Source organism: Passer domesticus, chromosome Z, assembly GCF_036417665.1.
Source record: "Passer domesticus isolate bPasDom1 chromosome Z, bPasDom1.hap1, whole genome shotgun sequence".
In the NCBI taxonomy this organism is placed as follows: domain Eukaryota; kingdom Metazoa; phylum Chordata; class Aves; order Passeriformes; family Passeridae; genus Passer; species Passer domesticus.
The window spans coordinates 15,803,917-15,821,863 of NC_087512.1; the positions used below are offsets into that span (position 1 = coordinate 15,803,917).

At 35.9% G+C, this 17,947-nt stretch overlaps 1 protein-coding gene across 5 annotated transcripts in view; it reads right to left on the bottom strand.

The window, feature by feature from the left end:
* Positions 1–1,236: 1,236 nt before the first annotated feature.
* FGF10 (fibroblast growth factor 10) overlaps positions 1,237–17,947 on the bottom strand; it is a 60,678-nt gene continuing 43,967 nt past the window's right edge. For all 5 annotated transcript variants that reach the window (XM_064404244.1, XM_064404246.1, XM_064404245.1 and 2 more), the window contains 2 exons: positions 8,551–8,654; positions 1,237–4,831 (listed from right to left, as the gene is read on the bottom strand). In XM_064404244.1, coding sequence (XP_064260314.1) covers positions 4,634–4,831; positions 8,551–8,654 — 302 coding nt within the window. In that variant the 3' untranslated portion in view covers positions 1,237–4,633. The remainder of the gene's footprint in view (positions 4,832–8,550; positions 8,655–17,947) is intronic.

Sequence of the window (17,947 nt, forward strand, 5' to 3'; positions counted from 1 at the left end):
ATTCTGCCCCTCTGCGCTGCTGTGAGGCGCTCTGGGGTTGAAACCTCACCTGGAGCACTGTGTCCAGCTGTAGGGATCCCAACATAAGAAGGACACGGAATTGTTGGGGCAAGTCTAGAGGCAGCCACAAAGCTGATAAGAGGACTGGAGCACCTCCCCTACAAACACAGGTTGAGAAAGTTGAGGCTGTTCAGCCTGGAGAAGACAAGGTTATGTGGAGACCTCACAGCAACCTGCCAACATCTGAAGGTGGAATACAGGGAAGCTGGAGAGGGAGTCTGACATGAACTACAGTGATAGCTCAAGGAACAATGGGTACAAACTGAAAGATGGTAAATTTAGGTTAGATGTATGGAAGAAATTCTTTACCATGAGTGTGGTGGAACAAGTTGCCCAGGGAGGCTGTGGACTGCCCCAGTAGTGGAAGAGTTCAAAGCCAGGCTGGGTAAAGCCTTGAGCAGCTTGGTCTAGTGGGACGTGTCCCTGCCCATGGCAGAGGTGCTTGGGACTAGATGATCTTTACAGTCCATTCCAGCCTTTAACATTCTATGATTCTATTCTGCATTAATGAAATAGCATACAGTGACATCACTAAAGGTCCTGCTGAGAAATTTCAGGACTGAAAATTTTTTTCGTTTGTATTGCAGTAACTCAGAAATCACTACTCCCTTATCAATTACTTGAGGTTTAGTCACGGTTAGTTTATTTTCCCGTTCACAGGAGCGTGTTTTTATAAACAGTTGCAGTAAACAAAGGACATATAACTTTCGTTTTCTGGGATTAAGAAGTGAAAATACATAAATCAGGTGTGACATGCACTATGCTTCATTAAAAAAATCCTAAACTTATTCTGAGAAATCTTCCATATGGTTAAACATGAGATTCAAAAAGTTCGGGAGGTAAGGATAACTATGAATCATAATTTATAGGTTGAAAGCCTATTAATTTTTAATATTCTATTTTTTGCTAACAATGCCATGGGAAACAACTTTTCTGTGCTTCTCTTACTTGAAGTTGCATTGGAATTGTTTCAGTCAAGGATCTTTTTCTGAAAAATACCATAAGTATCAAGATATTGACTAGCTGGAGCAAAAAGGGTTTGTTGCATATTGCGCTTTTCTTTCTCCAATTTAATAGGAAATTAGGAAGATGAATTTGGACCCAGAGTTTGACTTAATGATACTTGATACTTCAAAAGAAGGGTTGTTTTCATACATTAGTTTCAAGATCACTCCTTGAAACAGTTACTGTTTGTCTGAATAGAGACAGCCAGTTACAGGAGGAACATGAACTACAAAGTTGTGCTCCTACTTCTAAAGCTTGCCAATGTTTGGTGAACTTCATAAACTGAAATGTCTTGAATAAAGTCTTATAAAAAATGTAACCATTTTTCCAAAATTATTAGTACATACTCTTTTTCCTAAACCCCTTCTAGCTTTCATCATTCATGCTTCCTCTAAATCCATTGCTTTTTTTTCCACTGTATAAAACTGGGTGGATTCAAATACAGGAAGAATCTGGAGCATTTGGTTGTTATTAGTGTGGAGATAGTGGTCTCACACATACAAAATATTAAAAATACTGAGAAATGTTAAAATTATTTTTGTTTGGCGAGTATACAGCATGAAATCACAGCCCGTAATACAACAGATATTTTTCTTTTTTATTTTTATTGTGCAGTACAATTTTAGGTTAATAAAACAAAGACAATACTTTTATTCTCTAATCCCCACATTTTATTATTTTTATTTAAATATAACATACTATGCATTGTTGCTCAGTGATTTTGGTATCCCTTTTATTTTCTAAACCCCTCCCCCTGTTTTCCTTTTACTCAGGAGACTGTTATGCTCAGGGTGACAGAAAACAGAGCTTATGGCTGAGGACCCGGGATACTCTAATATCTGCAGTTTGCTCCCACTATAGTGGGTGTTACAGTATACCAAACACACAGGAATCATTGATTCCTTCAAGGGTTTTTTATTTTGGTTAACTTTCAGAAACCACTCTTCATGTCACAAATGGCTCCTGGCTCACTTTGGGAAAGTGATATTTCCTGATCTTGTCATTTGAGCAGCATGGTGTTTTGAGTACTATGACAATATTTATGCATAATCCTCCCCTGACCAAGTAATCTAGGTAAGTCTGTAAGAAGAGAATTTCATTTGTACCCTAAATGTTCCTTAAGTCGTCATTCAATACTGCATTCATCCAACTCATACTGAAGGTTCAGTATGGGTGGTCCATTATGTCTTGTCAGTTTTAATTAGTGATTACAAATTTAAACAATAGAGACTCGTTTTTATCATGGTAGTTAAATTTTGCTGTGAGCTGCAATTACATTTAAAATCTGAAATTCATATTTCTCTTTCTAGAAAAATGTCATTTGTGAAGAAGACAACTGGAGATAAAGTACCATGAAATGCAACATCAGCTATCAACTAAAAATATATTGTTTCTCAATGAATTCCTAGTTTTAAAACAGCTGACTTTATTTAAGGACAGGAAATATAATCTGACCATTTTGTATTTTAAGGGAAAGCTTTTTTTTTTGCTTTTTTTTTTAAAAAACAGCTAATACTTAAATAACAGATTAAGATTGAAGTGCTGGTTAAACATTGACTTAAATAAGTTATAGAAGATTCCAACAACACCAGCCTTTATAGAGGTTAAACATTCTCAAAAAGACACATTAAGCAAGGCTCTCCTTTGTACCAAAATACAGTCTCCAAACAATAAAAATAAAACCAACTTTTTCACAACGAGAAATATTGAAGATAAACTGCAGCATCAATATAATCTTATAGTTATCAGTTAAAGTATTTAAAACAAAATAATATTATACTACTTTTGTTTCTTACTAAAGACACTGCAAAGGCTTATTTATTTATTTAGTGGAATACAATGTGAAGACAGTGGTACAAATTGTTTGATGCACTGTTTTCTATTTATCTGCTCTAACAAAATGAATCTCAATATGGTTACACTGGTGAGCTATCCAGAGCTCTCTAAAATTACTGAGTAAAGCAAAATATAAAACAAACCTTATGTACCTTTAATTGAACAGACTTCATATTATGCTTAACTTTGTTATATTGCAGTTGCTCAAGTTAAGCCACGGGACGAGTAACACTTCATAAAAATGTGCTGGATATTATGTATTTTGAGCCTTCAGTTACTGTGATGGTTGTGAAAGGCATGCTAAAACTGGAAACCAGCACAGCTTTTCAGTTGGCTCTCGTATGTAGTATACACGTGAGTAATAATCTCCGAAAAATGCATGAGCAGGATTTTGGATCACACGAGGATGATTTTGGTCTTGCAGCCCTTAGCTACATACCAATCCCACTATAAGCCTGTGGTTCTTCAAATTTTTACCAAAGGCAAATGGTTTGAATGAGAGTATCAATTGAATGAGAGTATCAACTGAATGAGAGTATCAATTGAATAAGGTGTGCAGGACTGTGTTGCCTTCTTGCTTACCTTTCAGCAGCCAAACGTTACACTTAGGAATTACACACTACTGTTTTATTTTAACACTCGCAGTCTCAGTGATTTTAACAGGGCTGACCACATCAGGGCTCCAGCCCAATGTGTGCTGCAGAATATCACACTGATAGCAATGTGTTAGATCCTAGCTCCAAGCTGAAATCAAAGTCAGGTGAATATACACACAGATGCATTGACACCCAAATACAGATGTGGCTCTTTCTCTCAATTTCAAAATAGCAGAAAGACCCTTTGAACAAAGTATTTCCTGAAGGTTTTTCTTGAGTGCTGATAAGTACAAAAATTTCTTCAATATAAAGACACTCAATACCATAAATCCAAGCACTGCTTGTTTGGTCTTATGCTTAAGTGCAAGACAGTTTAGGAAAAAATGGAGTATACACTCTAAATTCTGCCTTTAAAGCCTTGTCTAATTCTCTGAGTACTTCTGAGGTTCTGACATTTTAATCTATCAACCGCTCTGTGAAGTACTAAGAAAAAGGGAAAATAAGAAAGAAGCAAATGAGGAAACATTTAAAATAAAAAAGATATTTAACATCCTATTAAATAAATAACTTAGAGAGAAATAAAGAGAAATGAATTTAGGACATACAAGCAAACCATACTATTCATTTTGTTAGAACAGTTATACACTACTTTGCTTATCCTATCCATTCGTCCACAAGGCTTCTCCAGAAATGTCATTATTTGTGCATATGACCCAAGTGCTTCCAGTAAATGCTTGTGTGTCTAACTGTTCATTGAATCATTAGGCTTGAATGAGCAATTAAGGACTTTGATAAGAGTTAGTATTCCATAAATAGCATTCCCCATGAAGATCACGCAACAGATTGTCTTATGTCCATCAAGGTCTGTTGCAGTGATTAAAAAAAAAAAGTTCACACTGGCAATAAATTCCATCCCCTTTGATCCAGCTTCATTTTGATTATAAGATAAGACAACAAACTAAATAAAGGTATTTCATGTGCCAGTAATAAGTACAAAACTTTCAAAGGCTTCCCCGCTCTCATTTCAAACATGCAGATGTCTGTGCTACTTCTCCGCATCTAACTTTTAAGAGAACTACCAAATATTCTTGACATAACAGCCTTTGGTTCAACTGCATCAAAAAAAGTTTGTTCATCTACGACATGACTACCATAGGAAGAAAGTGAGCTGAAGTGTTTTTCCTTCTTGTTTTCTGTCCTCTCTTTGTGGTTCCCCTCCCATTCAGGGCCACAAACATTTGCCTTCCATTGTGCTTCCAATTTAAGGACGCGTATGTGTTATATCCATTTTCTTCTATTCTTTCCTTCAATTTGCAATCGCTATTAAACTCCTTCTGTTAAAAGAAGAAAAAACCCACAGATTCAGAACAAACATAATATTTCAGCATACTGAAAACAAATACTTTTAAAAAATATTTCAAAAGCTTGTAGTCATTCATATGTGACACACTTTCAGGATTCCACAGTGTATTTAAACAAAAGTTTTCACTGTGTTCACAGCATATAAAACCATCATAGGTTAGACTGCAAAACGTGAAATTAAAAAAATATATAATTAATAATTCAATGCATAGACATAGCAGTTAAATTATATAATTCATTAAGAACTGAAAATCAGCTTCTCTGTGTTGGAATATGGCAAGAATATGAAATCAAGTTCTCAGTCATAAACTCAAAAGCATAAGGAAGCAATCTTGGGATCATGAATCACATTTCATTTCTAACAAATATAACTTAAATATCTTGAAATTATTGATACCATACATTAAACAAATATTGATGGAATAGGACTATTTTTTATTTAAAGTAAGAATCTTTCGACCACACTGGTAAAGAAAAAGGGCTTTTTATGGATAGGTGCAAATCATTGTTATGCCGCTATCACAATTGATGTGAAGCCTGTTCACTTGGCTGACCTGAAAAGAAGCTTAGCCTAAAAAGAAATCATGTATGATCCCATATCTTATTGACTAAACAAGGTTGGAAGTAATTTTATTTATGGGACCAGGGATTAAGATTTTCTATTTTTAATGGAGAAACAGCTGTCAGGCTGTTAGAATGAATCAACAATACAAGCCTGTAAAATCATGTAGGGGAGCCTAATTATTTTTATACTGTTAAATGTAATTTTATGTAGATGAACTTTTCTATATAGAAGCCAAGAATAGTTCTTTTCATGAACAAGTAATTTGTATATATTAAGGCATCCAATTTTCACAAACTGCTTATATTGCATTTAGAAGACTTTTTAAAGTGGGGTATATGAAACATAATTAAATTAAAATGAAAAATCAGCATTTTGTTGTTCCTGCATTTCAGAAAATAAGATGCCATTGCGCAGCTCAGGGAGAAGGAGGTTGGAATCTCAGAGTATGATATACTAACTGCATGCACTATTTTTAATGTCATCACGAACAAGAGAAGAAATATATCTGAATAATAAATCAAGTTTCATGTTAATGAAATGAAGTTAAATATATTTTCCATACCTATTAATTTAAATTAGAATTTTTATACTAATGTTAAGGACTTTGATGCAGTGGCAATTTTGTGTGAACAGTTTATGTTTCCCTTAGTTGCTTCAAGAACCATTGAAGACCTGTTTGATGGAATTGCACACAGTCAAATTAAATTTGGCTCCCAAAGTGCTCTTTAATTTCAGGATTAGTAGTTGTTTGAACAATAATCAGTGGGAAAGACACTATCAAGGCAAGACTCTTTACAAGACCACTATTGGCACTGCCTTCACCACAAAGCCACCATATAGATAATTTACCAGTTATTTTCTGTAATATGTTGCCTCTGGCACCAAGGTATTAAAAAGGGAGGTGCTCAGCAATCACAGTTCTAAACCAAAGTAACTTCTCCTATCTGCCAGTTTGTTAAAGAAGCTTAAAGAGGATAGTTTTGTTAAAGAAACCTAAGAGTGAGTCTTATTCCCCTCATTTTAACCAAAATTAATCAAATGGAAAAGTACTTGATTAATGTAAAAAGAGCTTTTGTTTGTTTTCCTAGATGCAGAATTGTACTCAAATCCAACTTGTACTTCTATTCCTAGATAACAGAACAGATTATTTCTTGATGTGCTTAAGAAGTCTTACTGGTAGGGGTCTGAGTGCTACACAGGACTGCTTTGCTCATTTCAAACAAATTTCAGCATAAGTCTGCACCAATGTCTATTGTGCATGTGCTCAAGGGTGTTTTTACAATTTTTATTGGTTCTGTTTTTGGTACTTGTATCCATCTGCAAGCTGCCACACTATAGTAATATGAGGCTAACTGCAAATTCTGGGATTACAGGAAAAATAATAACAGAAGCATTCTTGAAATTGTTAAAGTATTATGGAATAGGTTTTGATAAATCATTATGTTGTGATTTTATGATGTGAATATTGAAACATTATCTCAGCTGGAATTTAAAAAAAGGCTTCCCACATTCGTATCTTCCTGTCAACACTATTTCTAATACACTATGAATTACCGAATCTCATGGCAGCAATTTCCATCTATGGTACATGAAAGCTGCTTCAATGTCTTTTGTACATATATAGTGTTGGGATAGACTCTGAACAGACTCTCACCACACCAGGCAAGGCTGGCAAATGGGGTAAGAGAGTCTCTCTTGGGCTCTGGGATGGACCATCACAAATGACTGAAGTGCACAACTGAGGTGTGTGAACTGAAGGTGGTGATTTATGCTAATACCTTCACCTACGTATAGAAGCATACCCATGATCAATGACTGTACTGAGTAACTCAGTACACAGTTTTCTCTCTCAGTAAGCACTGATCATCCCATATTTCTGACCATTATAAATCTAGAAATTAAATTTACATTTACAGGAGCATAAAAAAGATGTCTTTGTTCTTGTCTCTCCTTAATGTGATTCTTTGACACTGTCACAGAGTTTAGAGAACCAGAAGCATGTTGAACCAGTGACTAGCCACAGTGCAGGTGAGGGAGGGCAGTTCATATAGTTTGTATGAACTACACACACTATATAGAAATGTTTCCTTAAGAAAGAGGGTCAAATGACTAGAGGCCCCTCAAGTCTCATTTGAGTTTGCCATTAGTTCATTGTTCTCAGCAGAAATAGGAGGCCTAGCTACATTGCTCAACCATAAACTCAGTCCCTATATGCAACATCCTTTCTATAAAGCATATGGATGATCTGAACATTAAGCAACCTGCAGAATGGCTCATAACCTTTCCAGGAACTGGAACAACATTGCAAAACTGCAACCTAAACCAGATGTAATACCAGAACAATCTGGTGTTTGTGGAATCATGGGGATATGTGAGGATATATTTGAGTTTAGTTGTTAGATTTATAGATCATATTGCTTTCTATTAAAAATATTTGGATATTTTTTGAGTTTTGGGTTGGTTTGGTTGATTATTTTTGGGGTTTGGTGTTTGGATTTTTTCCCCTGCAAGTATCTGTAACCCCAAACTTACACAAATACAAATTAAGTATATATAGACAACTTTCAAGTGTTACCTGAATTCTGCTCTGATAAATCTTAGCTGCTGATATTTCAGTTCATGTCTCTCTGTAGTGTCCATAATCTTAATCATTAGTCAGTATAGTCAATTTAAAGCTACTCTAGGAATATTCACAGTTTTAATTTAATGATTTGGTCATTTGCTCCATCAGCTCAAGTTTCCATGATTTCAGGCACCTTTATTCCTCCCCCCCCCACCCTCAAATTTCTGCTAAGTGTGTTTGCACTGTAGGAAAAAAACAGGGAAAACAAGCCTTAAATATTACATTTTGTGAGACCCTCACTACTGAACATTCCTTAATAAGCAGTGTGGCTGAGGCAGTAAGCATGATAAATCCCAGCAGCTATGTTGGTAAGACATGAGCTTAGCAAACAGCAGGAAGCTTGTGGAGAGGGGTGATCCTGGTTTATCAGAGGATGAAATTTTGATGAACAGCTCATTTCAGCTCTAATTAGTAACAACACACAGACAAGCAGTGTTTCAATAAGCAAGACAGGGAACTGTGCTGACTCCTGAAATTCATTTGGAATGTGAAAAGGTACTTACAGAGCCGTAGACTTTTCCTTTTTTGTTCATGGCTAAATAGTAGTTGCTCTTAATAGACTTAACCGCCACAACTCCAATTTCTACAGATGTTATCTCCAATATGCCTAAAAAATATAAATTGAGCTATTTAATCACTTTGTTACAGGATTTTCTCACTATAGAAAAGACAATAAACCTGAAAAATACAAAACTTGTAATATTTAGGACCAACTGACCAAAAAATTCAGCAGAAGTACTCTTTAAACCACTTCAAGAATATGCACAAATAGTTTTTTCAATTAGCATTCAATTAAAGTCTAACCCCACATTTTACACCCCAGAGAGACTGAAACAACTTCATTCTTCCTAGCATAGATTTTACTACAATTTATCAGAAGAGATATTGAAACCACAATATCAAATTAAATATATAGCATATGTCAATAGAATATAGATTTTCCCCAATCTTTAAAACCCGTGGTAAACAATTTATTCATTTAGATAAACTAAATCTCTTGGTTGCACTGAGCTGATAAATTCACTTTTGGCAAGTGTGTTGACAATGTGGGAAAGAGTAAGACCAACACTAATGGCCACGCTGTCTTTGTCTTCCAGATATCAGAAACATTAGGTCTGTTTGTAATAAATATTATCCTCTCCTGCTTTAAAATGGTCTCTTTCTGGGTCACTGGATGGTTCAAGGGACTTGTAGTGGGAGATACACATTTTCATCTCTGTTTTCTGCCCAGGACCATACTGATTTGGGAGTAGGAGACTGCATGCTTGGCTCCAATATTTCTGCTGTTCTCCTGATATTTATGTAGTGAGAGTTAGATCAATATCCTGGCCAACTCAGTGTGGTACACTAAGGGTGTACCAATAGAAAATGACAGGAGGGGCAAAACTTCCTCCTTAATTAGGTTGTGATAGCTTACATATACCAGGGCCCTGCTGTTGACAGAGGCAGACCAGTGAATCCATATTTGCAGGGTTCCAATCTGTATTATTCTTAAAATGTTACTCATTTTCACAGCAAAGAAAAGTCAAAATTGCTTTCTTGATCTTCTGAAACAGCATTGTTATAGAGGACTAAGCTGCTCTCCCACAGGATATTTGCTAAAGTAATTGTGCTTAAAATCAGAGTAAAGTGGACTAACTTGTGGATAGCAAACTAATAGAGAGCAAGAAAGTGATGCAAACACTACTGCAACACCATGAGTGATGCACTTTTTTTTTTTTTTGTATTTTCCATGCCAAAAAGTGATGAGAAGAATTCAGTTAATTCTTTCTAAAGAATTGTGTTCTGAACTGTGACTGGGTCTATTTCTAACACCAGTAACAAGACAACCAAACCAAACCAAAACACAAACGTGCAAGAAAAATACTGGCATAACATGTGCCATTATAAATTTTTATGTTGAAGGGAATTAAACAGATTTAGATTTTGCCATACTATCCTTGTAACAATAACATCATATTAGGCTATTTCAATTATCTATTTCACTAAGAGCTGAAGGAGAGCAGTGCCTAAATAAGAAACTTGTACAGATTTAACCCATTTTAAGTGTTTTGCACTTGAATGATGGACATCACTGCTTTTCAGTAAAATGCTTAAATAAAAACAACACAAGTATAATTAATGAAAATATAGACTGGTTTTTCTGGTAAAGTTTGGTTGCAATTTCGTACTCTATTATATTCCTGATGGAACAACTGTAAGGAGGTCATGAGGAGAAATGATACAACATTTATTATATCCACAACAACTAGCTTGCTTTTAGCTAGTTAAGCTATTTAGTTGCAGCCAAATATAGAAGAATTTTTCCAAATTATTGTCAGCTTGATAATATCATCACTAGTCATCCTGTATTTATTCTCACTGTGTTCTGTGTACTCGAAAGTTCAAAAAGGTATAATTTTTGTTGACAATATTGCATATTCTATCCTCTACAGTATTTAATTTGAGAGAAGAAGATATTTTAATGGATGTTTTTCTTTCAGATCAATTTATTCTTGATCTGTTAAGCCTTGGGCAATAGGGACTTAATTTAATACTTTGCTACTCTGTAGTCCCCCAAGAGATACCTGCTATTTATAAGCACAGCTACAAACTACATTTTGTCCAGATTGCAAATTATTCACTGTATTTACAGATCTTCCCAGGAGAAGAATCTCTAATTTGACAGAACTCTTTTGAAGGCAATAGGAATCTTATATTGGTTTCAGTGATGTAGACAAATTTCAAAGATCAGCAGTCACCTACTCATCTGACACGAATCTGCAAGAAAACCTAAGAACCTTTGAGAACTTTGAAATAAATTAATTTGAATAAAAATAAGTAAAATGCATTTGATGTAAGTGTGAAAATATGCATTTGATTATTCTTAAAGTGTTATTAAATTCAGAAGGATATATTAAAAAAGGAAATTGAGATATACAGTATGAAGCTTAAAACTACGTTTTCCCCTTTCTCCATCCCTTTCTTTTTTTAAAATTTGTTGTTCTATTCCCAACAATATTAACTTTTCATTAAAACTCTTTTTTCTCTTCTGTAAGACTGAAACAAAAAAGGTGTTTCAATATCCTTCCTTGCATGCTTCTTGTATTTGATTTTATACTATTGCTTGGGCTTAGGTATTTCCATGCGTTAAGACATAGGTCAAGAAGATCTCTAAGGTAAATAATTTCCATGATATAATGTGACTTATAATTATTCTTGATAATAAGCAGTACAAAAAAAAATAATGTAGGTGTAAAAGTCTTAGGAGTTATTTAATCTGGTTTAATGATTCTTAGGAACTTGGAAATGAAAATGAATTAATTTTAAAAAAACCAAAATGCTCTCACCTCTATTATTGCTTTAAACCAGATAGCACACTATTATTTTACAGCAATAACTCTGTAAAACCCAACAATTACAACTAATCCCCATTGACCACATCCAGTGTCAAAGCACAGCTTTCAATATGCAAACCATTTCCAACTCATTTTAATTAGAAAGATTTCAAATATCAAGATGAGATGTGGCCTGTAGCTATGCATGTGCTCTCTTTACAGGTCCTGAAGGTTTTAAACATATTCCCAATAGAACCCAAATGTATTTACCTTAAATAAACTGTATTTTTATAGTTTATAAAAGTGATCATTATACTTATTACAAGGCAACAGAAACCTGTTTGTCTTCTTGCTTTGTAGAGAGGGTCTGTAAAAACTACAAGTGAAAATTGCACTTTCTTGGTTTATATGTTAATTAAAAATGTCCTATGTTTTATAAAAATGCTGATACTATGAAGCAAAAAAACCTGACAAAATATCCTAGGAACTGAATGAAATTAATCAAGCAATTCTTAGGAAAGGCAGTTGACAGAATATCAGATCTGTTGTCAAGGCAGAAGTGCAGTGAATGTAGATGTGGTCTGACCCCAGAAATGCTTGATTCTGGGACCAAATTCAACTTTGCAGTGTGAGACAGTGGTAATTTTCCTGTAGTTGTATAATTTGTGTAAGAAGTTCTTATAAACACATTTAGCACATTTCCAGCACTAGTTGCAGTCCTATCTATACAGAACAATGGAACCACCCTTCATCTTCCTACACCTTTCAAAAATTATCCCGGATATGCAGCAATCCACAAACAATCCCTCCCCTCTTTGAGTTTTCTTCTGTCTGCAAAAATATTGTGGGTGAAGAGTGAGTTCAGCTGGATAGAATGTGATGATGACTGAGAGCTTGTGAAATCTTTTGGTTTCCCATTTGGGAAAGCTGTTGGGCCCATGAAGGAAGCTGAGGCTCTTGGTAGGTAGCTGGAGAAGACAGGGCTTGGTGTGACTGCAGGTGAGACTAAACTGACTTTTCAGAACTTTGGCTTTTGTGCCCAACAGGGAGTTTCTCTGAAGAAACTTTGTCGCCCACTGGCTTAAGTCAAAACACGTTGGTGTTCAAGCATAATGCTGAAGACGTGGTAGTTCAAAAAGCTGTTCTTAGTAGGTGGCTTGAAAAAAGTGGTTTGAAGCAAACAGATTTGTTGGATGTAGTCATGGAAGAGTGAAGTGCTAAGGTATATGAGGCCACTGCCTGTGTTTCCACTCTGTTTCACCAATTACATCTGTGCAAAGCAAGTTGAAAATATCCCCAAATGACAAATTATACTGATATTCCTATATTTACCTGTATTTTGTGATAACAGTAAAAAGAATATGATGGATTAACAGATTAAAAAAAAATTGAAAACTGAAGATGGCAAGCAAGTCTTGCCTTTGAAAGCTTTATCAATTAACGAACGTAGTTCCACTGAAAGGCAATCTTATAGACTTTGTGCTTGACTTTGAAAGATAGCTTAAGATACAAATCACACAACCCACAGTGCCACAGTTATGGGCAGAAACTTCAAATAATAACCAACCTGAATGATAACCTAAGCTTTGACTTAAAAATCTGACTTAAAAATTAAAGTTTATCTGAAGTTAAATCAGTTCTTTTTTTATTAACACTTGATTCTGGATTTTATTAACATTTGATTTTTTTTGAGACTACCATCGTTCCTAAATCAGAAGTTAATGTACTGAAGGACAACAAAGCAATCTACTAATGTGTCATATTTAGATCAACCACAGCCAAAATATTAATGGTCCATTAACTTTTCTGTCCAATGCCCACATCTAATAGGTTTGCATAAGCCTGAGATACGTATCTAAACTTATGGAAGATTATGGTAACAAAACCTCTGAGCCTTCCTACATCACCATAGTATCAGCATAAGACATGACATCTCCACAGTGCATGAAAATCACATTAAAGGCTAATTATTAGAGCCTGTACTCAGATCCACACAGTCTGTACCAACTTCCTTTTCATCTTTTCCTGCTTTTATGGCTTTAGTTTGAGAGCAGAGCATGAATGACTGAATCAGTGGTTCTCTGTAGACCAAGCAAATGGAAGGGTGGCACCTGGGAGGAGATAACCTCTTAGTGGTAAATAATGACAGCTGTTGGCTAGCACAGAAGGAGTTTAGGTTTAGCTACAAAACTGGCAGGAATCAATTTTGCTATACATCCTGACATGTAACAGAAACAATTAATTCAGGATCACAGTTAGCTTACATTTTTTCCTCTGGTCAGTGAAGACAGGAAACTTCAAAGGACAGTCCTAAACACCACCACTCCCTCTATTAAGTTTCCAAAGCTAGATGGGTTAAAGGAAGCAAAGGAAATGCTGAAAGTGACTTTGAGGGCACATCTATCTTGTCAGTTATGACAAGTTCAGATGTTCCCTCAAGGACACCATGTCTGTCACTTTCATCACTAACACACAAGCATGTAATCAGATTTAGCCGAAGTGCTAGGGAATATAAACATGTTTTCTTCCTTCATGTGGATTTAATTCACACTGTTCAGATGGAATGGCTACACATAGAGCCAACAGTACCTGGTTCTGTTAATCAGAACTCAGATTTCTTGAGCTCTGTGTTTTTTTGAGCTAAGATGGGAAGACATATAAACAGCTGCATGAATGTTGACAGAAAATGTTGATGGCTGAGCATCTCAGCCTTCTTGACTCCAGCACTGCAAGATTTGGTAACTTTTAGATTAGACACAGACAGTGTAGGAATACATTATCTGATCTGGTTTTGGGACAGAGAAGATATAAGTGACGACTCATACTAACCAAGGAAGAGCACTGATTCATATGCCAAGAGAAAAAATGGAAAACAAAACCACAACAGTATAGTACATATGATTAGATGCAGGGTTGCAGTTATCTGATTAGATCTCTTGACAAAGATGCCTTAAGGAGTTTCAGCCCTCCCTGGCTTCTTTTTCTGCCTCTGTGCTGAAGTTCACCAACCCTTCAAACGTAACTGTTTGTGGAGCAGCACTATAAACAAAATCATTGGAATGATCTGGCTTGGGAAAAAAACCTCTCAATAGAAAACAAATCAGCTTTAAACCCTAAGGACTAAACAATCCAAATTTTTGCAGTCAGTTTTAGTAGTATATATTTTCTGGATCTTCTAGTGCTCTCTTTTTGGTCTCTTTCCAGATGACTAATTTTTTTGATCTGAGGTGCCCAAAACTGGACCAATGTTCTAACTAAGGCCTGATGGGTACTGACTTGAGCCGAATGACTACTTCATGTGTTTATAAGGAAACTTGGATCCTAATCCAAATCCTAATCGAAACTTGGCAGTCCATGTATGTTTCCATTTTGTAGACAGGACCAGGCACTCAGGATTTCTGCCAAATCTTAAATTTCCATGTCTCCACAGAAACAGGCAGGAGAATGGAAAGCTTGTAAGTGAGTAGTACAGAGCAGTACATTTTCTGAGGGCTGTATGGATCTGCCTGTTTCAGCCTGGGTGAAATCCCAGGTTATCTTTGACATTCATGTTTACTTCATTCACGGCCTGCATTTTATCACTTATATAAGATTCAAATTGAATAACTTTAACTTGAATAATTAATTTATTTAACTGGATAGAGGTAAGTCTATTCCATTTAATGTCCATCCCAACAGACTAGTGAGGGATAACAGACAGCTGCGCTGGAGAAGAAGCAGTCCAAATGCATAGTGACTGACAGAAGCATCTGAACATCACCTGCAACCTGTCACTTTCCTTCTGGGCAAGGGAGGATCTTCCAGCTGGGTGGAATGTATTGGCAAGAGAACTAATGTGTGGAAATCAGCTATCAGATACAATACCTGTATTTACAAATGAGGCGCAAAAGTAGATTAAATGGAGCCAAACACTGACAAATACGAGCAGATGGAAGTGAGCCAGGGTGTTAAAGCAGTCAGAGTATGTACAAACATATGAAAAAATTCTTATGAGGCATTGTATAGGCATTGTGGGACAGGAAACCCAGTGTGCTACAGATGTCCTCTGCAATTTTTCTACCAACAATCTTTATCCAAATGACAAGTTTGTTGTCTGCTGTTAAGACTGTCTACACACATTGTGGCTGTTGCTCTAGCTAAGGCTGCTAGAACAACAGCTAAATGGGACAATAGTTCTCTTTCATCAGTTTTGTTTCATTTTGGACCTCATTTGTCCTTATGGTGGATCTTGACTCCCCTTTGCACAAGAAAACAGGACTGGAAAAATAAGGCCTGTTATTTCCCCATCTCAAACACTTATCTTATTGTGAAAGGTAGGAGACAGAAGCATAACTACCTGCATAGCTATCACAAAGCTTGGCAGTGTGCACTGCACTGTCTGTGGCAGGTAGGGTCTTCTCCAGAATTTCTATGGGCATAATAACTTACTAATGGGGGAAAATAGAAACAAATCATACAATTCTACAGGCTGCTCTTTAAAATACCATGACTAAGAACAATTTCTAGCAGTATTCTGCTACTGCTATGTTTCTCTGGGAAAAACCCAATGTTTTAGTGTTTTTCCCGCAAATCAGAAAGTTGCCAAACACACTAATCCACAACATCAATTAGTTGTTGGTTCTAATGGTTTATGTCTGTCTTTGCCTCACACGGGAAAAAGGAATCCATGGTATTTTAAAATATGGGATCCACATGTTCATAATGAAAGATTACCCCTGGACAGCTATAATGATCATTATTTTTCACATAATTATATTTGGTGGTAGTTACTCATCAACACTTTCAGCAGTTTTCTTCTGCAATGCCACAAATATTCCTAATGTTACTTGATCATAACAATCACTTTTGCAAGAAAAACTTCATGAGGACTATGGGAACAGAATGAATATCTGGGAAGTGTAGACTAGGGCAGTGGTATGGTATGGGTAATCAGTATTTAGAAAATCAATGCAAACAGTATTTACTGTATCTAAAAATTCCTTAAAATTCACATCTGTTTTTTGTCCCTCCTGGCATTTTTTTTCTCCAGAATTTTTTTTCTTAGCTAGTCTGGATATGATCAAATAAAAGGCAGGCCTCTGACCTTAATACTTATATTTATAGAGTTTGGGAAAGTATATGATTTGATGGGTGATTTTGAGTAACTCATAAGCTGGTTGGTACTTTGCAAACAAGCTACTGTCTAAACTTTTTCAGACAAAGCATTTATTGAAAGACGCAATTGTTATAAAACTTGTTGTTCAACAGTCTTGGAGTAAAGAAAGAGAAATTTATTGCATGTTGTTACTATATGAGAAGATATTAAAACTCGCAGTTTAGCAGCTGAAAAAAATCCATTTTGACCTCTGATCACCCGTTTACTGTTATCCATTAATTGCTTTTCTTTCTCTGACATAAATAATTTTATGTACTTAATGCATCCTAAATGACAACCGCTCAAAAAGACACAATTGAATAGCTGTATTATTCTTGTTACAATGTTATGTGACCCACCACTTCTCAATATTTAATGCTAGATTTTTTCTCTGTTTTATCTATTGCGTACATTTCCTTCATCAAAGGTGTGCAGTGAAAGCATGTAACAAAGTCTGTATTCTAGCACATATATGTAAACTATGGCCTGCTACAGTGCAACCTGATATATGTCTTTCACAGTGTTTTCATCTTTAATACTTGACTGTCTCTAACCTGGTTAGACCTGGTATCTTCAGACTGCTAGTACAAACAGTTCTTTTTAAACTTTGATGAGCACTGATAAGTGCTGTCTTCTTAAGCATTCATTCAACACCTCATAAAAAAGCAGGATTACAAAATCGTCAATCTTGCACAGAAACTTAAAAGGCTGATCTGAAGAGCACAATCACTTCACACCCTTCTGCTTTTATTATCTTCAAGTCTTCTTCTATATTGTTTCCATCTTCCCTGTTGACATCTTCAGATAACAGCTAACAAACATGTTTTGCACACAGGATTATGTGGTCTAATTGCATGTGCTTGCAACTCACATCTTGTCCTTTTATAAGGTTCCCTAGCCTGGATTGCTGAATTTTTTTGGGGCTCCTTCTCCTTGGACTATGTAAGTGTGTGCACCAATGCTCACTAAACTATGTTTAGGACACTTAAAAGACAATCCACAAGGTTTGATACATTATTTCCAGTTTTTCTGCTCACATTCTGTAATTTAGCAGCACAAAGCACACTCAGCCAACCAACCCAAATCAACCACTCAGCTGACAGTGAGTGTGATTTGTGCTGTCATATCAGCAGAAGCTGTGTCAGGAAATGTGTAGAGAGGAGCCAAAGAATGTTCCATCCTCTCTGCATATTTCTGTGTCAGGTTCAGAGATATTTTTGCTTACACCACTGCCTAACACTGCAAAGAGAATCTGTCCCTAGGCCATTTGAAGAAAACTGTCCAACAATCATATTCACACCTTATGGGGTTGGTCTGGTGTGTCCCTGAGAGGGCTTGGTTCAATATTCCTCAGAATATTACCTCCTAGAGGCTTTCAGACTGTCAGACACATCTGTGGATTTTCTGTTCTGAGTGTCTGACATGCTGTGAAGACTGTGTGGCACCCCA